This window comes from Ceratotherium simum, chromosome 17 (assembly GCF_057802395.1).
Source record: "Ceratotherium simum simum isolate JZ-2026a chromosome 17, ASM5780239v1, whole genome shotgun sequence".
NCBI classification, from domain to species: domain Eukaryota; kingdom Metazoa; phylum Chordata; class Mammalia; order Perissodactyla; family Rhinocerotidae; genus Ceratotherium; species Ceratotherium simum.
Window position 1 is genome coordinate 53,767,886 of NC_141916.1, and position 25,900 is coordinate 53,793,785.

The 25,900-nt window shown below is 51.3% G+C and overlaps 1 protein-coding gene across 2 annotated transcripts; it reads right to left on the reverse strand.

The window, feature by feature from the left end:
* CLSTN3 (calsyntenin 3) lies at positions 1 to 25,900 on the reverse strand. Of its 2 annotated transcripts, none has more exons than XM_087442815.1 (18): positions 25,749 to 25,900; positions 22,703 to 22,825; positions 22,067 to 22,262; positions 20,535 to 20,743; positions 20,105 to 20,254; positions 19,662 to 19,847; positions 18,919 to 19,200; positions 17,975 to 18,087; positions 15,309 to 15,471; positions 14,641 to 14,697; positions 13,748 to 13,905; positions 13,464 to 13,612; positions 9,025 to 9,251; positions 8,554 to 8,724; positions 7,584 to 7,729; positions 7,214 to 7,349; positions 1,009 to 1,211; positions 1 to 742 (listed from the first exon to the last, which is right to left on the reverse strand). In XM_087442815.1, the coding sequence occupies exons 2-18, from the start codon at positions 22,776 to 22,778 to the stop codon at positions 602 to 604; spliced, it is 2,763 nt and encodes a 920-aa protein (XP_087298941.1). In that variant the 5' UTR covers positions 22,779 to 22,825; positions 25,749 to 25,900; the 3' UTR covers positions 1 to 601. The 2 variants fall into 2 exon arrangements, with proteins under 2 accessions (XP_087298941.1, XP_004438734.1); XM_004438677.3 differs by having other exon boundaries at positions 25,493 to 25,900.

Genomic DNA, 25,900 nt, shown 5'->3' on the forward strand with positions numbered 1-25,900 from the left:
CCCACCCCCTCAACCTAGCCACAACCAGGTCATGTAGGAAGAGGCAGGGGCTGTAGGACCTCAGGTAAGGATAGGAGGGAAAGAGGACAGAAAAGGAAGGAAGCGGGCAAGGTGAAGAAGCAGGGATCCCCAGAGTGAAATGGAAAGAGAGGTAAGGGGATCATAAGAGAAGCAAGGAAGGCCCAGCTGAGGGAGCCTGGGGGAGAAAGGCCTCCATGGACAGGAGAGTAGGGAAGGGCAGAGCACAGAGATTCCTTCAATCCCACCCCTGGCCCCCACCAATGCTACTGACACTCCACCCAGCACAGCGCACAGCTGGTGGGGGAGAGACAGAGACAAGGGTGAGCTAAGGGGGTGGCTGCCATCAGGGGCAGAAAAGGCAGCCACAGTCTCCCACACCAGAATAAGAAGAGCCCAGAGGTGGAGGAGGAGGGGTGGGGCGGACTCCAGTGGCGCCCACCGGGATTTTGAGATTAAAGGACAACTCATTCTGAAGAGCTCTCCCCCTCTTGGTCTCTCTTCTCTCAGAATGTCCTCACTTTTCTGGGTGTCTCTATCTCACCAGGGCAAAACTCTCTCTGTTTGAAGAGGGGTGTAGGCCTTAGTAGCGGTGTGGGGGGGTCTCAATGATGCGTCTCTCGTCACTGCTGGGGGAGTCGGCGGCCTCTGAGTCACTGCTGTCCTCGTCCTCCTGCTGGCCACCAGCAGCCCCCGCCACGCAGGACTGCCGGTTCTGGTAGGACTGGAGAAGAGGAGCAGGGAGGAGAAGGGCTCAGCAGCCTGCACACACCCTGAGCCTCTCCTCCCAGGGCCACACCTCCCTCAGTCCCCTTACCCCCCTTCCCACCTCTTGCTCCTCTTGCTCTTCCCAACCTTTCTCCTTCCTGCTCATGGCAGCTCTACTTAGGGCTTTTTGCCCAGGGCCCGGCTGCTCATTAGGAGTCTTTGCTGTGTTGCTCCAGTGGAATCTTGACTCTGTAGACCTCCCCATTCCCCAGGGCCACTCACCTCCATGGGGTTCACAATAATGGTGAGAGCTGAGTCATCCCAGAAGAGGTCAGGGTCCTTGGGGTCACTGGAGGCCCCTGGGGGCCCGCCGGCCCCCGAGACGCGGCGGTGAAGGGAGTGGATGCGAACAAGGCCCAGGATGACCATGAGCACCAGGAAGCCCACACACACCACAATGATGAGGGTCGCTGCACTCGGGACCACTGTGGGGAGAGTGTGTGGTGAGGAGATGGTGCTCAGGCACACCTGAGCGGACTCACACAGGGAGGAACAGGGGAGGGACCTGGGCAGAGGGAGTCTGCATGGAGGAGAAGATAGGATCCAGGATGGCCCAGAAGAGGGGACTACCCTGTAGAAGCTGGAGGAGAAACAGAGCCCCACAGGGAAGAGGAGGAGACTGCAGGGGAAGAGGACACGAAAGGGGCTGCTGCTAGGCCAAAGGGATGGAGTGACAGAGGGAGGGAGGTGTGCAAAGGGAGGCGGGCAGTGGGAGGAGAAGGGTTCCCAGCCCAACCCTGTTGTGAGCAGCCCTGTTCTCAGCAGACAGAGGGCAAGGATCGGAGCCTGCCCAGGTCATTCTGCCTGTGCCTTCCCCTGGGACCGCTTAGCCTAGGAAGGAGAGCCCAGTGCCCAGTGGGGGAAAAAGAGAGGCAGCCACACGGGCTTGATGGTGCAGGAGGAGGAAATGCCCTCCTGCATCATAAGAGGAGAAGCAGGCCCCAAGTCTGCCCTGGCTGCCAGGAGAAGGTGCTGGCACCCCAGGCTGGGGTACAAGTCCAAGGGGCAAGGAGCAGCCCCTTCACTTACCCACCTGGACGGAGCTCTCTCCTGCTCCGTGACACCTCTCTTCTCCTTGGGGGCCTGGGTCTCCTGGATGTCTGGGGCTTCTGCTCCTCCCAAATCTCCCCCTGACGTATACCCACCTCCCCCGTGGCCCTGTCATGCCTCTGGTCCTGCAGCCTCATTCTGATGCCCAGGTTCAGAGGTGCACGGACCCTGAAGCGCACTGAGACGCAGGAGGGCATGTGCACTCTCACGCAGACCTTAGAGCTGATGGCGGCAAAGCAGGTGTGCATGCACAGGAACATGCCCAGGAAGAACACACGGGCACACAGCTGGGCAAAGGTTGCTACACCCTGCAGCCAAGCCAGGCCTCTGCCGGCCTGCACACCTGCCTGCACCAGCCACTTGGTGGCCCGCTCACACAGCAGGATCAAAGGGATGCCTCTGAGGGTCTCCAGCAAGGCACTGCAGAGCCATATGTGCAGCATCACCCAGCTGCCTGCCAGCTGGGCAGACCAGGCAACCCCCTGAAGGAAGACATACACACCGAAGACATGGGCCACGAGGGCCACAGAGCAAGCAGCCATGAGCACAGCCCTGCCCACCTTCTGCACACACACACACAGCACTCGGAGAAGCAGGAGGAGAGACCAGAGCCCCAGGGACAGCAGGTGGAGGTAGAGACCCCACACACGTGCCCTCAGGCCCAGAGCCCTCATAGGCAGCTGGGTCACTACACCCCACATGGGTGTACAGCCCTGCCCACTGTTTGTATGCACAGCAGCTCACCCACCCACAGAGGCCCCAGGAGGCCCAGACTCTGGGCAGGCTCGTTGCTGAGGGACTACTACATGTTATGTGTCCCACACGCACACACATTACGTTCCAGCCCACATATGTATCTCCCAATCCCAAATTTACCCACAGCCTCTAAGACTCACATGTCACGAGACAGAGCACAGCACAGAGAAGCACACGGCACAGGAGCCCCCCACACACCTTGCTGCATACCCCTCCTCTCCAGCAGCTAGCACACACACGCTGCCACACACTCCAGGGCCAGCCAGGTGTGTGGAGAATGCCCTGCCTGAGCAGGTACACTAGCCTCACACCTCCCTGAGGCTCCCTGATGGCTCTCTGCCAAGTTGGTCCCTGGCCTGACCCGACCCATAGCCCACTTGGGGCCACTTGCCAATGATTGCTGACTCTGCTGAGCAGGCCAGGCAGGCTCCCTGGGCACTGGTTCCAGGGCAGAGATGGGCCTGCTGGATCAGCATTTCTCAACTACCTTGGGATGGGGGAGGAGGGAAGAGGGCAACAAGCTGCCCTTTCCACCCATCTGCAGGAAACAGTCCCTCCCAGATCTCCATGTCAATGGGCAAGATCCAGGGGCAGCGACCCTACCAGCAGATGGCCCCTGTGACTAAGCCCAGGCTCTAGAAGGAGTGGAGACCCCCCTCAGAGTGGAGGCCAAAGCAGGTGAACCTGCTCTAGGGGCAGGTTGATGAGGACAAGCCAACGGTTCTGGTTTGTGCCTTAATTGAATGCATTTGTCCCTCTGAGCCCCTGGCCTGGTGAGGAAATGACAAGTTGATTGCCAGGAGTAAGAAATGACCTCAGGAAAGACAAAATGCAGCCATTCCCTCTGTAGGCAAACAAGTATGGTTAATCAGTTTACAATGAGCCAAGAGGCCAGGGAGATGGCAGGATTTTTAAATTAGCTACAGACAAAAATCAAGAGTGTAAGAAGTACAGTCAACCTTTCTTGCTGCTTTAGAGCCAAGCAGCTAATTCTGGCGTTGAATGACCTCCAGAGCCAACATGAGGGGGTTTTTAGCAAACGGCCCATGTGAACTCCTGGCTCCATCTGATTGTGAGGACATTGTCAACAGCCCTGCCCACAGCCCTGCATGGTGCCTCTCTATGAAGAGCCTCAGGGGAAACTTCTTGCTGCTCTCAAGCTTAGGGCTTCTTTTGAAATACTGGTGGCTCCTATCATATGCCTTTCATAACAGCTTTATCTCAGAGTCACAAGTCTGGCCCACTCTAGCAACCGCACAGCACCTGCTAGGATGTATTTTATGAACTGACTTTGTTCCCTGGCTTCCTTTCATTCTTCGTTCATCACTGTCCTTTTCTCCTCACTTCCTAATTCATTGTCTATTTTTATCCTATTGCATTGTAGGTCTTTCTGCAAAGCCTCAGAGACTTGTAGGAAACAAAGTAGGGAAATGGTTCCCAAACTTTGCTGCACATTGGAATCACCTAAGGGTCCTTAAAAACCACTGATGCCTGGCTCCCACCCCCAGACATTCTGATTTAACTGGTATGGGGTGTAACCTGGGCACCAAGCATCTTTACAGCTGTTCAGGTGATTCTGATGTGCGTCCAAGTTTGGGAAGACTGGATAAATATTGTCTTCATCATCTCAGCTCACCTTTCTCAGATAACCTCATTCTCCCTAACCATAAACACCCCAAACCAACCACCCACCCCCAATTCTCAAACTCTCATTCTCTCTCATGCTCATCCAAAAACCCTTCTATCCTTCAAGGTCAAAGCTCAAACTGTACATGAGCCACAAAACCTTCCCTGGCTGCACCAGTTCACACTGCTCTCTCTTTTCTGGTGCACTTAGAAGCTTCAGAGAAATGAATCCTCTCCTGTTGGAGGGAATTATCTCTCTTACTGCTACTGCATGATTAGAGTAATTTGAAATTGCAATGCCATAATCCTGTAACACCACTCTTGGGGTTGGGAGGGGAAGGAACACCTCGAAGAGTCAGAAAGGCATATGGAATGGTTTTTATCAAGTGGATCTCCTGGTAAGCTGAAGAGATGTCAACCGCCAACAACCTCAGGCGAACTATGAACTCCACACCCTACTCAGGCCAAAATGAGGGGACAAGCAAAAGGAGGCTGGCACTCTCAGTTGGAATCTCAGAGCAAGCTTAGTTGGCCTGGACATCAGCTCACAGCAGTGGAGGGGAGGCTGGGCTTTACTCTGGGGAGGTGAAGCAAGGGCAGAACTTACAAACCCCGGACCACCCCCAGGCAGCTGCGAGGGATGAGGGGTGTGAAATGTCAGGCCAGTCAGTGCTGGGTAGCTGAGCGGGAAGGAGAGGAAGCTCTGGGGGAGTTAGAACTGGGATTCCCTCTCGTGGGACCCCATACCAGAGAAAACAAGGACTGAGAATCTCACTAGGCCCAGCAGCAATGCCAACCTGGACCTACCTTGAGCCTAATCTGAGTAGCAGGACCCAGGCCAACCCAGACAAGGTTGAGTGGGATGATTCCCAGGGAAGGAACTGGAGAAAGAGCTAGGGAATCATGAGGAAAAAAAGAGCTGGCCCCAAGGGTCTGTTTAACAAAAACAGGATTATTGATTTGCTCATCCATCTCTAAAGATTGTGTGAAGCTTCTTGGAACCTTTGCAGCTTGGTTATGCCTTATATTCCCTCCTCACCACTGCTGACTGAAGCACAGTAAAACACTCAGAAAGGCCTCTGCAGTTGTTTTCAGAGGGAGCAAGAAGAAGGGAGCCAGTCCCAGGGAAAAGGAAATACAAAGTGGTGGCCACTGCCCAAGGAGAGGACACCAGACTGAATCTGGGGGCATCAGGGAGCTAGCCTCAGTCAAAGAAGCCCTGGGAAGCCCTTGGGAGCTCCCACAAATTAGGTGCAACTGTAAAGTAATGACTAGGAAAAAAAAGCATCAAACATCAATGGAGAGGGTGTGGAGGGCAGTGTTATTGCACAGGGTCTGGAATTCTGGCTCCACCACGTTTTTTCTTTTTTTTTTTTTGGTAAGGAAGATCAGCCCTGAGCTAACATCTGTTCCCAATCCTCCTCTTCTTGCTGAGGAAGACTGGCCCTGGGATAACATCTGTGCCCATCCTCCTCTACTTTATATGGGACGCTGCCACAGCATGGCCTGAGCAGCGCTGCATCAATGCGCGCCCGGGATCTGAACCTGCAAACCCCAGACCGCCAAAGCGGAGTGGACGCACTTAACCACTACACCACAGGGCTGGCCCCTGGCTCCACCACTTTCTAGCTGTGTGATCCTGGATAAAGTACATAACCTCTCTGGACCTCCATTTCCTTGCCTTCACAGGGGATAATTCTAGCACCTATTTCATTTGTTGTTTGTAATGACTAAATGAGTTAATATGTGTAAAGGCCCATGAGCGTGGTGCCTGGCATACCCTAATGTGCTCGCTCTTCTTATTATTACATGTATTGAATGAGGGCTGTACTTCCGGGGTAGTGTTCAGTGACCATGAGCTTCTTCCAGGAAAGCATTCTTGGAACTCCTTAGGGAATTGCCTTCAGAGCCTGTGAAACACCTTTTGACTTTTTTCAAAAGTGACAAATCTGCGCCCTTTGAGAGTAGGTTTTATGTGTAAAAACTTAAAATGATATCCAGAGCCAACTCTGACAAAAGTGGATGATGAAGTTGGGTAACACTGAACTGGGCCAAGGGCAGGGTGTATCTAAAAAACGACAAACATAAACGCCTCTCGTAAATTGGCTTTGAAAGCAATTCTAAAAAGGGATTCCAAAAATAATTGTCAGCAACATCAGAGTCATTTGGCAGTTTTTAATAATGTGAAAGAAGACTCATTTTATAATATTAGGTGTAAATATGAGGTTACAAAACAATTTTATCCCAACTTTGTAAAAAGAAAAAAACTGGAACATAATATATCATATTGACAATGGTTTCCTCTCTGTGATGGAATCATGGCTGATTTTTCTTCTTTATACTTGTAATTTCTAGTTTTTCCACAATTTAGCAACTCTGAAATTGGGAATTAAAAAGTTGCATCCCTGGTAAAGGACTACAGCCAGGGAACGACACTGCTTTGAAGGGCAACTCTCCTGGATGTAATACTTTGCATATTTGCATATATTGTTATAAAAAGTCTTAGGACTTTATAGATAGCACATAATTATACACGTAACAGCACCAATGTTCTCCTTGAGGACAGGGACTGTATCTATCCTATAATTCTTTCATATTCCTAATAGCACTTTAGGACAGTGCTAGTACACAGTAGGTGCTTAATAAATACTTGATAGCTTCACTACAGAGGATCCCTAGGTCCAGGGCTAATTTGATACTGCTGGGGAGGGCAGCAGGAAAACAAAGGTGCCTAAACCCCACACTGACGTTATGATTCCAAGCACGAGTGCCCCTGCAGTGACACAGGCTCGCCTCCTTCAAGAGGCAGAGTTAAACGCTCCAGGGGGACAAAGGGACTGGAGCACAGCCGTCAGTTAAGTCAGGAACCACAGGGAATAGGCCACACTGCTCCAGCCCTGTCCTCCCTTCCTCGTGTTGGAGGGGGAAGATGCCTGCACCCGGCCCACTCCCTGCCACCCGGCCCTCCCTGCCTGCCCCATGCAGCCTTACGTACTGGAGTTTCGGTGGGAGCTGGCCAGGCTGTGTCCAGCCATTTCAGGGGGTGGCTGATGACCACGGTGCAGGAACTGCTGGGAGCTGAGCACGTGGCTGGGGTGGGCAACCCAGTTCATGCTGTGCAAGACGTTGACCTGGGGAGAGGGTAGGCTCAGTGGGCACGTGCTTCTCCCAGGTCCTACCCCACCTCTCTAGAACCCACCTTTTAACCACTGCCCCACAGCTTCTCCTCCTCCTCTACCCACTGCCAGGCCCAGGAGTCCTCCAGGCTGCAACTTCCATTCCTACCGACTATCGGTTTGAGTCCACTCCACCCTGGCTCCTCGCCAGTGGGGGTAGCTGTGGAAGGAAGGAGCCTCTCTAGGTACCTCCACTATGAATTCATTGCTGGAGTAACGACCATTCATTTCCGAGCAGGAAAGCCGGAATTTTCTGGCATAGAGAGCAGCTCCGTGTCGCAGCCGATAACGAGCCTGCCTCAGGATCTCTTCATACACAGTGATGCTCTCCACCCCTGGGGGATGAGGAAGCAGCTCAGTGCAGGGGCCAATGAAGAGACTGGCGCAGGACCCTCTCTTCCAGACTCCCATCCCACCCCTCAACAGGGGGTGACCTCAGTCAGAAGAGTTGCTCCCCTCCACCCCTCGCCTGGCTCTGACTGACTGGGATAGAGCTACCTAGGCTCCATTTCCTGCTCTGCCCTTCCCTAACAGCTCTGCAGCTTCCAAGTAGCGATGGAGGGAAGGAACGAAGGACACCCTGCAAGATAGAAGGGGGGTGGCAAGCAGGAGGGAAATGGAGAGAGGGGAAAGTACAGAAGTCCTCAGTGAGGCTCTGGAAGGGAACGGAAATAGGAGGGAACTGGTTATGCCCATCTTCTCCCATCTTCCCCTACGGAGGGTCCTTCAGAGAAGAGCAGCCAAAGGTCCTTTGGAAGCTACCAGATCATTACCACTATTCACTACGAGATGAGCACTTGACTTAAAGCTATGATGTGTACATGAGATAAGTGAGATGGGAGACAGAGATGATGGCTGGTACCAAATAGCTGGAAAATTAGAAAGCTAGTCAGAGAAGACTGAGCCAAAGGAGAAGAGGAACCAGGAGTAGAGATGAGCCACGCTGTAGACAGAAGCAGGGAGAAAGAACCATTTGGAGCCTGAACCCCGGCACACCTCCTCTAGGGACAATCTGGAAGCCAGAGGATCTTCCAGGTTAGGAAGGTACAAGATGGCACTTGGCCACATCCCTGGGCCTGGAAGGAGGACCCTCTGGATTTCCCAGATACTTGATCAAGGCGGGAAAGGGGAAGAGGACAAGCTCTCAGGCCCCACTGACCGGCAATGGTGAGGTAGGCAGACGTGTTGGTGAGCTCCAGCCCTCGCTGCTGCAAGGATGCCACATCCAAGAGCAGGCTTTCCCGCTCGGGGTCTAGGTCATCCCCCACCAGAGAAATTTCACAGCCGTCCAGGTTGTGCACGATCTCATCCGACATGCGAGTGTCTGTCACTGGATGGGACAGAGTCAGGATCTGGGTCATTGCTAAAGGGACCACCTCATAGCTATTCTTCCTCCCTTTCCAGGTCTTCCCGGAGAGCAGTTGGCATCATTTTCAATAACATCATTACCCAACAATTTCCTTACACCCGTGGGCCTCCTACTGGGTTTACATCCTAATGGTAAGTGGTTCTAGTCAAGCAAATGCAGGATGAAGTCTCTCTCTTGTCCAGCCCCAGATTTCCTCCCTCACTCTGGTTCCAGACACGGTTCCCTTCTCTGGACGATATCACTCCCTGCGGTCATCCTTACCTGTGCCCTGCCAACTCTCATCCTTTTTGGCCTCCACTTGGTGCGAAATGGAGCAAGTGATTTGAAGATCGGGGAACAAATGGATCCCCTCTGGTCCCTCGAAGTCCACAGCTGGGCGGGCAAAATGAGCAGTGCCACTCAGCAGGATCTGGGGGGCATCAGGCTGAAGTACCACCACATAGCCCTCCACTTCAGGGATGGAGACACAGGATTCTTCACTGAAGCACCTATATGAGAAGGGAGAAAAGAGGCAGCTTCTGACCCCAACAGTCCCTCCCTTATAATGCATATTCTGTTTTATCCCTCCACCTCTACAATAGAGCACCCCATGTCAGAGAGGGTGAGAGGAGGAAAGGGGGATAGTGTTTCTGCACCACCACCACCCCCCAGTACCAAAGCTGGAGGGGAAGATACTCTTTTCTGGGAAGATGCCACTGCCGGAAAGAGTCAGGCACAGAAGGTCAGGCAACCCTGACCTAGAGGGGTGATCACATCACCAATGCCCTACCCCAGGATTATGGAACATCTATGAAACTTTATTTTACAAACTTTACTTACAAAAATGTATATACATACACAGTGCTTTACCCAGGAGATTTAAATTAAAAAGTGTGTTCAGTACAATATCTGGCAGATATGTGCCAAAAAATATTCAACAACAAAAGTGAGTTGAGATGGGGTGGGAGTGCCTATCAAATGATGTCCTCCTCCTTGGTGTGTTTTCCATTCATTCCCTTCAATATCAAAGAAACATACTTTGGTAGGTGAGATAATCTGAACTTCTTGGACCTGCACTGATCATCCCATGAATCCTCGCTGATCTTGGTGCCAGGACAAACTCTCCCTAGAGCATTCAGCCAGGCCAGACCAACCAACAGCACAGCCGCTCAGGAACATGCTCCCAGGATCACCTCTAGCCCCATCCTTTGCCAATCAATAATAATGACACCTCACTTTCTCATAGCACTTGCTGGTTTATGAAGCATTTGCCCATATTTTTTTCATTTAACCTTATTTCAATCCTGCAGAATAGGGATAAAAAACCAAGGCTCTTAGGTCAAGCATCTTGGCCACACAACACATATGTGTCCCAATCAAGGCTTAAACCCACTCTTCTCATTCCAAGTCCACGATCTTTCCACTAAACCATAGCCACAATTTGGGGCCTGGGTTTGCACCAGTCAAATTTATAAACGAGTGCCCGCTTGCACAAACAGTCTTCACAAGGGAGTTGGTAATTCAGGAGCAAAGACTATGTCCATATGGTTGTGCTAACTGAAATGATTTTGCTGAGAAGACTGTTATTAGTGCTCCTGAGCAAGCCCAGCTTGACTGCTGGAGGCAAAAAGGAGAAGGTACAACCTCAACAGATATGATGAGCTCAGAGCCCCTGAAGTTATCAGTGCCTATCACTTGCTGCCACAAGGAGTGGGGCCTAAGACAATCTGCACTGTCATTTAGAGAGGCCCAGATCAAAGCCTCTTGGGAAACAACCCCAGCTGACCCTGGGAGCACAGGCTCCAACAGACATTCCCACTGCGGTGAGCAACCCAAAGGGGACCCAAAGGGGAAGAGGGGGCTGTCCCTGACCTGAAGGGACTAATGATCTGGAGATATTAGATGTGGCACACAACCCTTAAAACAAGGGCAAACATGGTCACCATCACATGAGTGGAACAAACAAAACCCATGAGAGTGCAGAGGGGGAGGGATTATTTCTGGCTAGGATGGGAATGGAGTGTCTGGCAAAGGAGGGTAGGAATAATCAAGAAAAGTAGCAATTGAGCTAGCCTTTGAAGGAGGGTAGGACTTCACTAGGCAGAAGGTGAGGAGAATACTAAGGGGAGTAGAGGAACACAAGGCAGGAAAGGCTCGGGCCAGATGGTTGAGGGCTTTGAGTACAATTTTTGTGCAGTGGGCGAGAGGAAGCCATCGATGTCTTCTTCATCAGGGAGGTGTGAGGATGAAAATTCTGACTTAAGATCACTAACCTAGTCTCAGGGTGGAGGGTAAACCACAATTAGAACACTAGAGATAGGTCAGCTAGTTAGGAGGCTATGGCAATAGGCCAGGTGAGAGGTAACAAGAGCCTGGGCTGGAGTCGCAATAGCAGAAACAGAAAAAGAGGAGACAGATTCCAGACACCTGGCACAGAGGTGGGATCTAGGTGACCTGGCAACTGATGGGGCATGGGAGATAAAGACAGGGAGGAATCCAAGATGACTCAGAGGTCTAAACCCGGGAGATTGCAAGGACAGAGACACCTCTACAGAAATAGAGAATTCAGGGGGAGGAGCTAGTTTGGGCACTGAAGTTCATTATTTCAGCTTTCGCTCATTTGTTTGAGGTGCTGGCAGAATATTTAGATAGAGGTTATAGGGAGCAGGTAGAAATTCAAGAGCTATGGAAAGAGGACAACGCTGAAGAAAAAGACATCATAGCCATCTGTTCAGGGGTTAATGCCATGAGTAGATGGGCTTTCCAAGAAAGAGACCACAAAAAAACCTTAGGGAAAACCTGCATTGACTGAACAGTTACATAAATCTGGCTTTAAACACAGGTCCAAGAACTAAACACTGGAAGTTAGGGAAGCCACATGGACTATGGCAAGGATATGCCTCAGAGGAAGGGAGGTGCTGCTAGGTATCTGTCTCTCCCTGTTTCTCACACACACACACACACACACACACACACACACACCCTTCTATATTTTCTCCCACCACCTCAAGGAAGTATTAGGGTAGCACTAACCACATGAAGCCCTAAAAATGAAGAAATGAGAGCTGTCTCTTCCTTAACCTCATAAAGAAAACAACAAGGCCCCTTCTCTCTGCTAAAGGACCAAAGTCAGGTTCCCAGCCCTTGGACAAGCCTCTTCCCTGGGCCTGAAAGAGGCAGGAAGAGTTCAGATGAGCCAGTCAACAGAAAGGATGTCAACTCCTCCCCCTGTGAGACACCCCTCATAGCGCTCCACCTAAGCCAAAAGACAGAGCCTACCCTTCTGACGTGGTCCTGACAGACTGAGGAGGATGAGGCAACTGCTTGGTCTCTGAGAGATTAAGCCCTTCATAACTGGATGACAACAGCCCTTTAACAACTAGAGTCCTGACTAGAACATGGTGGGGCGCATACTCAGCTCTGATCCTTGCCCACGTGGCCTCATCTACCTGTGCCCTTCAGCTCTCCACCATGACCACATCATTCCCAAAAGCCCGGTCTCTGCCTTCCACGGCTCTAACTGTGAGGCCTGATAATCATGCCCAGTCACTGTCTAGGGCTCAGAGCCCTCGCCTCTCTAAATCCACCCTTCCCAGGATAGGGACAAATCAGAGATGTTTATCTTCATATAGCTTATGGAGAAACTGAGGCAGAGTAGGGGAGAAGGGAACACGTACTCACGAATCCTGACTCCTACATTGTGTAATTCACCCACTAGATGGCAGTATCTCCTAAAAACTGCCATATAAACCATAACAAGGGGTGAAAAAGCCTTCATATAATAATGGCCAACATTTGCAGAATAGGCATGCTGCTAGGCATTTGATCTGGATTATATCATGTAGTTCTCATAACAATTCCATGAATTAGATTTTGTTATTCCTGCTTTATAGCATTTGCTCAAAGCTAAAAAGCTAGTAATAGTCCCTGTGTTCTTAACTATCAGCTTTCATTACCTCTCAGTCAATCTGTATTTTTAAACACCTAATATACTCAAACCTTGAAGTAATCTACACTCTTTCTTTTAAAGAATTCAGAATCATTCCCCTAGAACTCAGAGGTCAGCAAACTTTTTCCATGAAGGGCCAGTCAGTAAGTATTTTCAGTTTTGAGGCGCCCTACAGTTTCTGTCCCAATTACTCAACCCTGCCATCACAGTGGGAAAGCAGCCATAAACAATATGCAAATGAATGGGCATGGCTGTGTCCTAATAAAACTTTATTTACAAAAACACGTGGCAGACCAGATTTGGCCTTGGGGCCATAGGTTGCCAACCCCCAGACTGAGATCATCCTATTTGACCTTGCAAGAGTTTGATGAATCAAGATTAAAATAGGTGAAACAGCTAGATCTATTTGCCCAAGGTCATCCAGGCAATCAGTATTGAGTAAGAAGTAACATCAAGTCTCCAGGCTCCCAACCCAGTACCCTCTCTGTCCCACTTTACATATCAGCACAGAGAAGATTAAAACCCCAAATCCTGGAAATGTAGCTTAGTAGAAAGAGTAATGAATCAGTTGTTGGGAAATCTGAGTCTAGTCCAGGCTCTTTTACCAACATAGCTATGTCAATTGAGCAGGTCTGTTGTCCTCTCTGGGGGTGCAGTCTCCCCAGCCACAAAACAAGGGAAGTGTGCCTAGCCCTAGGCGATGTCTAAGGCCAAGGAGTTCTGACACCGCCTGGCTCTGCTCTGTGATTTGCCCGCCCCACCCAACACTCACTTGACGGCAGTGGTGAGGCGCAGGGGCCTGACGCCAGGCGTGGCAAAGCGCAGAGTGTTCATGTAAGCCACATGCTGCAGGGCATGGTTGAAGGTCTCCACATCATCCCCCTCCAGGGTGAGCAGGGACTGCGAGGGGTTCACGTGGACCTGGGCCCCAGACACAGACACAGCTGAGAGCAGGATCAGAGGCGGGAGAGGAAGGGAGCAGAGGTAGAGAGGTGGGGCAAGGGTGGTGGGCAGGGGGCATGCCCGGAAGGAGAGGGCTAGAGGAAGGGGCTATACCTTCATGCCTTTGCCCAGGCTCTCGAAATCCCTATAGTCCAGCCCCTCCCGACATGCATAGAGGCACTCGATGACCTCACGGCTCTCCAGGCGGCCTGAGCGCACGCTGAAACCAGCCAGGTAGCCATGGAAGTAGTGGTGGATCGGCAAGGGGTCTCCTAGGGCAGGAACACAGGGGTGGACGGGAGGTAAGAGGAGGTGAGAGGAGAAGAGGAATGGAACGAGGAGAGGGGACTAAGAGAAAGGGAAAAGAGAGAAAGAGCAGAAGGCTTGAGAAAGAAAATGAACAGGAGAAAGGTGCACACTGACAGAAGGAAAGAGGAGAGATGAGAGATGGGGGGGAAGTGAGGCTAAGGGGGAGACTGGAGAAGGCAGAGAGAGAGAACAAAATAAAACCAGGAGAAGAAGAAGGGTGAAAAATAGAAGCAACAGAAATGAGAAGAGCTTCCGGGAGAGGGAGAAAGGGCAGAAGGAAAGCAAAATCAAAGAGAGGAAAGAGGCACAACGAGGAAAAGGAGGAGCCTGCAGCAGAGGGCATCTTCACGGGGGCATGCAAGGAGACTAGGATGAATGTGTGCCAGCTTCACAGATGCCCAGATCTTCCCTGCCAGGTGACTGGCTCCTGCCTCCTGTGTTCTGCTACATGGAAAGCCAGCGAGAGAACTCCTTTACTTCATTCCGTAGGCAGGAAAGGACACCCGGGCTCCCGCCAAGCTCCATCTGGCCTTACCTCTCCGAGGAAACCCTGCACTGCTGTGGTTCTCGGAGGCTCTGCCCCCTGGTGGCGTGTGAGGCAGTAAATAGTGAGGCTGGATAGGATGGGGGGGTGGAAAAGGGAACAGAAAGTTAACAGACCAGAACTCTCTGGTCTCCAGGTCTCACACACAGAGTACCTTGTGTGGTGTCCGTACTGTTGTCTCCTCCCTTTTCTTTCTCTTTGTTCTTCTCCTCTGGAGGGAAAAAAAGTGGCAGTGAGCTCAGGGTTGTGGGGACAGACAGGAAGAAGAGGTCTTCCCTGCTCTGTCCCTGCCCATGTAGGACTTCCAACCTCTAGGTTGAGTCCCAAACCTTCTTTTATCATGTCTCAATCTCTCTGTTATAGACAAACCCCCAAATTTATTGCTGAGGATACACAAGGGTTCTGGTAAGACACACACACACACACACACACGCACACAAACACGCACTCTCTCTCTCTCCCCCAGAAGGAAAAAATGAAAGAAATAGCTTAAAAATCAGAAGACTGATGACTCTCTGAAGGGTTACTGGCCTCCTGCAGTGGACTGGGCTGTGGAAACCATCATTATGATAGAACAAAGTGGGAACTGGCTGAAGTTACAGAAAGAGAGACTCTGGTGATATCTGAGAAGGAAATTCCTCCAAGTCAGAGGTGATGATCAGCTGAATGCGTGGGAGTAATGGGGGGCTGTGGTCTCCTCCACTGGAGACCTTTCTGCAGGGGGATGTATGAAGGTCAGGCTACCCTTGCTCCTTCACCAATCCTAAGCCACTGGAGGCTCCAACCTTCTGTGTTTTCATTAAGAAGTTCAGGGGGACTTACCAGTCCAGCAGGCCCCAATCATGAGAGCAGGTTCCCTCCGGGGTGGGTGGATGAGACCATTGTCATGGATGAGGGCAGGGTCAAAGGAGATGCCGTCAGCATAGAGTGTGACTGTGGGGAACTCGAGGTTCAAAGCATAGTGGTGCCACTCATCGTCGCAGACCTAGGGGAAAGAACCCCTCACTTACTTCATCTTCAGGGAACTAACGCAAGGCACTGCCCCTTCTCCTGGGAGACAGGAAACAGTCCCTCATATTCCCAGTTCAACAGGGTTTACTAGTGAATTGCTGCCTACCCAGCTCCAGGAGTAACATCCTTGCCCAGAATCTATGAAGCACCAACCTAGTACCTAAAATTCCACTCTTCAGGTAAATCGTTAAAACTATAAATATTTCTAAGAGAAGTAACACTATTTTGTGAATAAATTTTTCCCCCAAAATGTTGTATGTATGTGTGTATAGCACTAGAACCTCCAAGTTTGTAAGCCAGCAGGAATCACTAAAACAAACATGCTTCCCTCTGCAGTTTCTCCAGGTTCAGTCAAGATGGGTTGAGGCATGGTCAGAAGAACGAGGGGTAGAGAGTTCTCTGCCTTATCAATTTCCAAATGTTGGAATTCCTCAAGGTTCAACCTAGACTCTCCCCCCTTTTCTCTCTACACTCTCTTCCTAGGGGTTACCACATCTGTTCCTAGAAGTTCAGATACCATATTTATGCTGATAACCCCAAAATCTTCATCTTCAGCCCAGAACTCTTCTTTGAATGCTCGCCACTTGGATGTCTCACAGGCATCTCAAATTTCATGTGTGTAAGATGGAAGTCCACACCCCTTCCTAATCCCTTGGGCAGGATAAACGCTCCACCGCCCATCCAGTTGCTCAAATGAATGACCTAGGAGACATCTTTGGTGCTCTCTTTCTCTCATCCTGCACATCCAATCCATCAGTGGGTACTGTCCATCCTAGGCCCAAACAGAAGTAAAAGCTGTGGGTTTCTATGCAGTTCTCTCCATCTATATTGCCACACATCACTCAAGTCCTCAACCTTTCACCTACGTACTGTTGCAACAGTCTTATCTGTATACCTACCCTGTCATATCTCTCCAATACATTCCTCCCATAGTTGCCAAAGGCATCTTCTTAAAATGTAAATCTGATCAGGTCACATCCCTGCTTTAAACTCTTCAAAAGGCTTCCCATCTTTCATAGGACAAAATCCAAATGAACCCCAGCTGACAAAGTCCACTGTACAACCTGATCACTGCCCATCTCTCCAATGTCAAATCCAGTCTTCCCCCTTATTCACTGCACTCTAACTTCACTGGCCCTCTTTCCATGCTTGGAACATGCTGAGCTCTTTCCTGCCTCAGGGCCTCTGCATCTGCTTTTCCCACTGCCTGGAATACTCTCTTCCCACAGCTATTTCTCATCCTTTAGGATAAGTTTACATTTCATGCCCGTCAGGCCTTCCCTGAATATCTGATCTAAGGTGAGTTTCTCTCCCCTTGCCTCCCTCTATTCTCTACCTCAGTCCCTTGCTTATTCTTTCTGAGTATTTATCACAATTTACCATTTTTGTATGTCTACTTACTTGTTAAAAATCTAGCTCCCCAACTAAAATGTAAGCTCAATGAAGGCAAAGATTTTGTTCCATCTTATACTCCATTGTATCTCCAGAACCTAGCACAATGACAGGGTATTGGTATTTAATAAATATTTGTTGAATAAATTAAACTAAACGAAAGAAAAACAGAAAAAGTAATGTTACCAATATTAGCAATGTGGGGGGAAGATCAAGAAGCAGCAAATGGCAGACTATCTCTTTAAAAGAATGCCACAAAAAGCAAAAGCTTTTGTAGAGAGCCTTCAATGATCCAGTTTGTGGATTTCCTAGGCCCTTCATTTCCCCTTCTTTCCCCTCCACTTCCTGCCTTTTTTCAGCCATTTGCTTACTCAGTCTCTCCACCACTTGCAAGAAAAACAGGAGATGGAAACTCAAATTAATCCCCACGGGTCCCTGTGGTCCACTTGGAGAAGGAATAAAGAAGAGGCTACAATTGTTGGCTCAAGAGAGGATTTTACATTTTTTTGGCCATTTTTATTTATCCCTCCTAATCATGGATAATAATAGTAAGAATTAAAATGTATAGATTGCTTTTCAGTCTGTAAAGGTCTACTACATCATTTCATCCTACAACAACTCTGGGATATAGAACCCTTCTTATCCCCATTTAATAGGTAAAGAAACAGGGGTTTAAACATATTGACCAGGATTTCATGGCTAGTAAGTTCCCCTGGCAGGACTCAAAGCCAGTCTGTGTCCCTCAGAATTACTCATGTCTTCGCTTACAACATGCTCACTGCTGGAGAGTCAGCGATATGTACTGTTAAGGTTCTAGATAAAAAGGAAATGAAATAAAACAAGGGGGAAAGAGAAGGTTGGTTGGGTTTGATGTTAGTAGTAATTTCTTTCCTATTTCCTTTTAGTCCAGGAGTGCTTTCTGCAGGAGACAAGCCTTGGGGGTAGAATGGTCAGGAACTGATAGAGGAGAATGAAAGAGGGGGCATAGGGCAACCCAGTAAATGCCAACCCCTGCCCTAGCACCCTCCTTCCCTGAAAGTAAGTTATATCACCCAGCTTTCCCAGGAGCCTAGCACCGGCCTCACCTGCTCCAGCTTCCAGAGGAACTTGACTGGGCGGGCACTCTCAAGCAGAGGCCAGTAGAGGAAGGCAATTCTGCAGCCATGGACGGTCAGTGAGTAGTGAGAGAAGCCGTCCTCTGAGGGGAGACAATGGGGACGGGGGTCAAACACTGGCCTTGAAGCAAGAACATGTTCAAAGCACCAGGAGGGAGAGGATGCTGGATTCTCTTTATCCTCTCAGGTGCTCTCTCACTCCCGCATGCTCTAGCGTCTCCTTTCTCTCTCAGTCTCTCTCTGACACACATACACACACACACACACACACACACGGACTCCAGTCCAGGTGATAACTAGGGCTTCTCAGGCATCTGGCTGGCTGAGGGGGGACACTGTTCAGCCTGCTCCCACCCAGATCTTTATTGGTCCTTTGGTTAATACAAACATCATGGGCGACAATCCCTTTCAGGTCAACAGAAATGAGCTCAGATAAGTTGCAGAAATGAAAGAGCAGGTCAAAGCTGAGCCCTCCCTAGAAGGATGTGCCACTGCAGTGGAGGGAGGAGGGGTACTTACAGATGGAGCCAACGAGCCCTTATGGGAGGCGGATTGGGATGGTGATGGAAGAGAAAGAATGGGGCAGACCATTACCCAGCCTTTTCCATTGCAATGGAGGGGCTTTAATGGGAGCAGATTTGGGGGCAATCTACTACATGTGGGATGCAGGGGGACTGGGCAACTGCAAATGAGAACAGCAGTGAGCAGTCCCAGTGCCCTCTGAGGGCAGTAGGCTCTCACCTCGTCATGTTGGGAGTCAATCACAGAGTTTCAGGGAGTATCAAACCTAGCACTGCCATCTTACAAATGAGAGAGAAGAAATGGCCCATTCACAGGAACAGACTGGCCAGTGACAGAGCAGGACAAGAAGCCAGTGTCCCCATTCTCAGACCAGTGCCCTGAGGAAGGCTCACCATTCTGGACAGTGTTACACACAATGGTTTCCTCTTCCTTCTTGCCCTTGTTGGGAGTTACACCATGCTTCATCCAGAATGACAGGGTAAAATGGTCACTGAGGCTGTCCTGGGGCCCAGAGCCCAGCCCAGCTGTGCCACCCAGGGGCACCTGCACAGCTTGGGTGCCGTTGAACCAGTAGATAAGGCTGCTGTCCTGGCTGTAGTGCACCGAGAGTCCTGCCGTCCAGTTGGCACTGGGGCCAGGCATGGGCAACAGATCCACCTCCCCAGTGGCAGCACCTGCAGGAGCCCCACAAGGCAGGAGAGTCAGAGCTGAGAAGTAGCAGATGGGGAAATGGGAAGCAGGCAGTGATAGAGTGACTGATGGGAAGACTGATGGGAGACTACAGCTAGTCTCACCACCTCTTCTGGCCTTTCAGAGATGAGAGAGGGATGGACCTCTCTTGTAGGAACAGCTCTCCAATTGACTCAACTCCTTCTCCAACTCTTCATCTCCCCCTACCATTGTTCCACAATGTAGCTGGTGACTGTCTTATGCTACAATTATGCATCTTTGCCAATGACATATTTATTTGCTTTTGGGGCCACAACAGCTAACAACATGCCACAACCTCTGTGGATATATACACCTGTAGATGGACAAGGGAAGATGTAAGGCAGATTCTTAGGAAAGAGGCAGAGGAGGGTCAGGCAGAGGCTGAGTGGGAAGGGGCAGGCCTGGGGAGTTAGGGCACACTCACCACAGAGTTTCCGCAGTGCCCGCTCTGAGTAGTTGTCACGGTCACAGCCCTTGGCCACATGGCTGGTCTGCAGCTCAATGGTGGCCTGAATGTTCCAGAGAGGTTCATCACAGGTCTCCAGGCGGATACCAGGGAACAAAGCCAAGCTCCCGGCGCCTGGTGCATATTCAATCCTTTTGTTCCAGCCTGCACGGGTGAGAGAGAGAGGGCAGTGGAGAGAGAGAAGGGTAAGGCAGCCCCTCCTATCCATTCTGCTCTTGCCATGTCCACTGGCAGTCTCAGCTCATAGGAAAATGGCCAGCCAGGGTAGACAGCTACAAGCCTGCTCCCAAATATCCCTCCCCTGACTCGTAGCCAAGCCCCCATGATTGTCAGGAGGGACAAAATGGGAGACCAAAGTAAAAGATGATTCATAAGATGGGTCACAGAGCTGAGCTCCTCACCTTGCCAGCTGGGTTTACAGGTGGGCTTCACCTGGATCTCCACCTCGGCATCATCTGCCGCCCGCTTCTTCCCGCAGTCATAAGCCGTCACTGTAAACTTGTAGAGCCTCTCACCACTGTATTGCAGCTTCTCTGTGTTCTCAATGTTCCCTGGGGTGGGGGTTCAGGTGGGGGAGGACAGAGAGGGTCAGAAGCACTAGAGAAAGCCCAGGCAGGCAAGGGAAGGACTCGTGAGCTAATCGGGCACAGGTGAATTAGGCAGCAGGAAGCAGGAAAGAAGGTATCTGGGAAAAAATCTCCACATCTGGGATGGAGGGTGTGGAGTGAGCATCTGAGGGGCAGGAGAAGTAGAGAGCACAGCCCTGGGGTAACCTGAGGGATGTGGGAACACAAGGGTTGGACAGCTGGGGTGGGCAGGGGCTGGACTCACCATCATTGTCGATGAGGAAGGGGGTGTTGGGTGTGAGGATCTCATAATAGCAGATCTGGCTGTACTGGGGGGAACAGTCACCATCGATGGCTTCCACCCGCAGGATGCGGTCATACAGCTTCCCCTCGGTCACTGCAGCGCGGTACAGCCGCTCCACAAACACCGGAGCAAACTCATTCACGTCGTTGACCCGCACATGCACAGTCGCCCTGCACGTGCCAGAGCGGAGGAGGGACAAGGAAGAGTCAGCCAGCCTCGATACTCAACACTCGAGGAGAGGCACAAGTAGGAATCCAGACAGGGAATCAGAGCAGGAGGGAGCCAGTGTGTCCCTGAGCTTGGGGCAGTCAGCATGCTCATCCCCGCCCCCCAGGGCCCCAGGCACCAAAAGAGGGAGAGCCCTTGAGGGAAACAGTGACTGATGTAAGGGGTAAGGAACAATCCCAGGGGGCGCCAGCAGCTGATTCAATGACTTCTGTACAGAATGCTATAGGTTGGGGTGCCAAAACCAGGGGTAAGGCAGAGGATTTTGTGTCCAGCAGGTCATTCCTTCACAAGTCAGATCTGATGGGATAATAAAGGAAGATGCAGAGTAAAAGCCAAATTAAAACCAACCGTGGGAAGGGAAGTGGCATTTGTTCAAAAGCCATAAGTCATCTGACATGAATAGCACACGTGAGATGAGTGCAGCCTTCTGCGCACGTGTGCGCAATGTGCATGTCAGCTGTGGGCCCTCTCTACTCAGGCACCCACGGGGCAAGCAGAGCTGGGGCTAAGCCTCTTGTACCAAGCCACGCCCCTAGCCAAGATCCAGGCCCCCAGGGCCCAGAGGCAAGGGTCCTGTCTGCAAATGGGAAACTGAGTCACAAGGACTGGTTTATCTCTAGTGCCTCTTAGTGGCCCTGGAATCCTGACTGCCAATCTTTCTCCCGTTCTCAAATGAGAAGTTAGCTGGGAACAGACATAGGTGTCCTGGGCCCCAGCCTCTTTCATGCCATAGCCATCTCCTGTCCACCCTCACCTGGAGCTGTGCGTGTACACATTATGTGTGTGAGCGTGGTGCACAATACAAATAGACAGGTGAGGCAGTTGGAAGGGATCTGGATGTGTGCTCAGTGTGCTCATCTTCTTCCTCCTCATCATTGTAACTCCCATGTAGTGTGCCTTTTCCTATGTGTCAGGCACTGTGGCGCACACTTTTTACACAAACCATCTCCTTTCATCTTCACGGCAACCTAAAGAAGTAGGTATCATCATTATCCCCATTTGACAGATAAGGAAAAACAGATCCAAAAGGGCTAAGTTGCCCAAGGTCATAAGAGGCAGAACCAGGATTAGATCCCACTGAGTTCTACTGTATGTTTCTGTCACCTTGACTGAAGGCTCCTGGAGGACAAAGACTCTGTCTCTAAACCTATGAACAGAGAGGGGAGGGGATAGCTAGTCTATGAGGCATGGACAGAGGATGGTGAGGAGCTTGGGAGGAGGGAGGAGGGCCCTGCAGCAGGGGACAGGGACAAGGGCTTCCTCACTTGTGGGACTTCTTGGTGTTGGCCCCATCGGGCCCCTCGCCACAGTCATAGGCCTGGATGGTGAAGGTGTGCTCCTTCTGGGCCTCACAGTCCACTGGCTCCTTGGCCCGGATCAGCCCTTCGCCCGTCGCCTTGTCCAGGATCACAGCCTCAAAGGGCACCCCAGACCCGTGGAGCCGGAAGCCACAGATCTCACCTGCGGAGTGGGGACGGAGGGATGAGGCTCCTGCAACCACCTCCAGCATCTCCTTCCCAACCTCAGCCTCCCTGCCTTGAGTTCCCACTTCACCTCTCCTCCCAAACCCCTGTCCCTTCTCTTGTACACATGACAGCAGTAGTTATCAAACATACAGCTCCAATCCCAGCTTCCCTGAGGGGCAACCTCTTAGAGCCACTGGCTATGAGATCTAGCAAAATCTTGATGCATTTAACCCCTGCCTGGCCACGTCCCTCTCCCTGGTTCCCTTAACTCAACCACAATTCTTCAATGTAGCCCATTCTCCTCCTTGAGCCTGCTTCTTCTTCCGCTTTCCCAAGGCCTCTTCCCCACTTCCTCACTGCCCTTCCTCCCAGGACCTCCTCTCTCTTCCCTTGCCCTCTGTCATACCCACCTTGCCATGCCCCAAACCCAATTACCTGCATATCGCAGGGGGGCGTCCTTGTCCAAGGCGAAGAGTGGTGGGTTCAGCAGGACTGTGTTGTCGTTCTCCATGACGATGCCCTGGTATTCTGCCTCGATCCAAGGCTTGTGCTTGTTGGCTGACCCCCCAGTGAGAAGAGAGGAAGCACTTGTGAGCTGGCCCTCCACTCCCACCCAACCCTTGTTGACCCACACCCACCGGCACCAGCACCCTTTCCACCCCTGCTGAAGCACCTGCAGGAGGAAGGGCTGAGGACAAGAAATCGGCTATTAAAGGAGTCAGAGGTTCTGTGGGAAGATTGGATTGGTGGTTACCAAAGGGGAAGGGGGGAGGGGGGAGGGCGAAAGGGATAATTGGGCACATGTGTGTGGTGATGGGTTGTGATTGGTATTTGGGTGGTGAACATGATGTAATCTATGCAGAAATAGAAGTATAATGATGTACACCTGAAATTTATACAATGTTATAAACCAATGTTACTGCAATAAATAAAAAAAATAAAAAAAGAAAAGAAAAAAATTAATTAATTAATTAATTAATTTTAAAAAAAAAAAGAGGGTCTGTGGGAGATCACAGTCCTCTCCTATGGCAGGATAGACAGTTTCCATGACAACAGCCTGCCCTGTCGGGGAGGGGGACCACTGTCTCCCACGGGAAACATGGTCAGAGGGTGGAGAATTTTCTTTAGGGATTTCAGGTGTTGGAGAGTAGAGACTGGGGATCCAGGGAGTAGTGGTGGGCCATCAGAAGGCCCTGGGAAAGGGAAGGGATAGATTAATGGCAGAGTTGAGATTAGGAAAAGAGGAAGATCGAGAAGTTTCCTGAGATCCTGATGGTTTATCCTCTCCACCACCACCACAACACCATTTCAATCCTGATCGCTTCACTCTGCACTCCCAGCCAAGCCCCAACCTAAGGCCATTCTTACAGAGTTGAGAGGAGAAAAGAGAGAAGAGGAAATATATAGGACAGAGGGGCAGGGATGGAGCAGAGGAATCAATGCCAAATGACCATATCCAGCAGAGCTGACATCCTAAGGGATTATTGAACTGGCCTAGAAACAAATCCCCTCCCTGCTTCTCACCCCAACACCCAAGAGAACACACTCATTACTCATAACATTTCTATGTCCCCCACAAGGCCACCAAACCTCACACTCCCTGAATCCCACATTTGATACAGACTTATGTCTTAGTCCTAATTCTTGCCTACCCCACCCCTCTTCCCTTCAACAAGCAGCCAATCCAGGATGGATGTGGGACTCATTCAGCTCCAGATCTCACCATCTCCTACCAGACTCGGCTCATTTGTGTCTCCTCCCCAGGACCAATCTTCCACTAGCCTGCTGAGGGGCTATGGGGAAGGCGCAGCATGTTCCCTTCCCCTTCTACATCACCCCCCAATCCCAACCTCCACTGCTTGCTCTATATAATCCCATCACGCCAACCCCCAGGCTCCGAAAGCACATTCATGATGGCCCACCAGCAGGACATTGGCAGAGAAAGACGTATCATCAGAGGGAAACTGAGTTACCAAAAGGAAACTCATCCCAGTATCTCATACTGAGCAAGAAATCCTGACTTCCATTCTTTCTTCCAACCACACCCCAAAAAGCCTTTGGTATTTGAATGCCTGCCCCTCTCTTACAGATGACCACCATAACCCCCTCTCTAATGGCAGAGGAAAAAGCCACAAGATGGTGCTCAGAGGCAGCACAGGAAGTGGCAAAAGGCTAAGAAGCCGGGCTGAGGTCAGAGATTGAGGTGAGGAGCCACAGCCCGAATATGGAGGGGCTGCACACAGCAAGGCCAGCACTGGGCACCCTCTCCACAGCTCACCCCTCCAACCCTGCTCCTCTCCCTGGTCTCCCTGCTCCTCTCCTCTCGGCCACCCACTCGACTCTCTCCTTGTGTCCATCTCCTTTCACTCACTCCTGGGCTCCCTGTCTCTTCCTTCTTTGACTCTCCCCCTCTTCCTCTCCTCACCTGTTCTTCCTGATTTCCCTTTCATTTCTCTCTCTTCTTTTGCCTCCACCTTTACCCTTTTCCATCCCCTTCTTATCCCCCTCCCACGCCTCATCTCCCTTCTCATTCTCACCACTCATTTAGCACCCTCACAAACCCACTTCTGCCCTTTCCTGCCTTTCTCCACCTACCTGAGCCCAACCCCCTCTCTCCCTCCTTCCCTCTTGGTCCCTCTCACAGCCTCACCCAGCTGAATTTATCTGCTATCTGCCAGAGAGGGCAGCTCTGGTAACCCACAGCCCAGCTGTATGCAGGCATAAGGGTATGGATGCAGAACAACACACCAAAACATACGTGCTCTGAATTGCTGAGCTGCAAGGAATAGTTTCTCCCCAGGATGGGATGGAGATGAACCAGATGGATCTGCCACACACCCTGAGAGCGGGCACACCCCAGTGAAAACGGAGAACCACCCAGAGACATATATCGCCCCTCGGGGGCAAGTCCTTCTGAGACCTGAGCTATCTCCAGCAGGGAGAAATTGGGGGAGAAGGAGACAGAGATCCCAGGATGGGAATGGGGACCAAATGGGAGGAAAAGAAGCACATGGGTAGAGATGGACCAAACAGGAGCATGTGGCAAGGGGGATGTGAGGGAGAGGAGAGGGGTCAGGTCTGAGAAAAACGAAGGGGAAGGGGGATGGGCAGAAGAACCTGACACCTGTCATGTGCCAGAGAGCCTCAACAGTTCCTGCCCACCCTACCCCTCCTCGCCCTGCCTGATACCCCTATTTCAGTGCCCCCACCCCCCACCTCACTCACCTTTGTTACAGGAGCTGCAGGGGAGGAGGGAGGCCAGCAAGAGGGGCAACAGCAGAAGGGCCATGATGTGGTGTGGGGAAGGGCAGGGCCAGGCGATCGCTCTCCCCTGGGAGCCTTGAGCCCGCTTATTCCACCTTGGGGGAGGGACGCAGGGGCTCCCCAAGGAGGAGAGGGAAGACAGCGGGCAGCAGGGCAGAAACAGAGAGGGGCCTGCAGCCCACACTAGCCCATAGAGCAAACCTGGGCAGACCCCAACCTGGGTGGCAGAGGTGGGGGACTTGCAGTGGCTTCTCCTCGTTCGCTCTAGAGCCCGGCGTCCTCACTCTCTCTCTCTCATTCCCCCATCCCCGCTACTGCAGGATGACGTCAGCACAGCCAGGCGAGGATCGATGGGGCCTCTGGCCAATC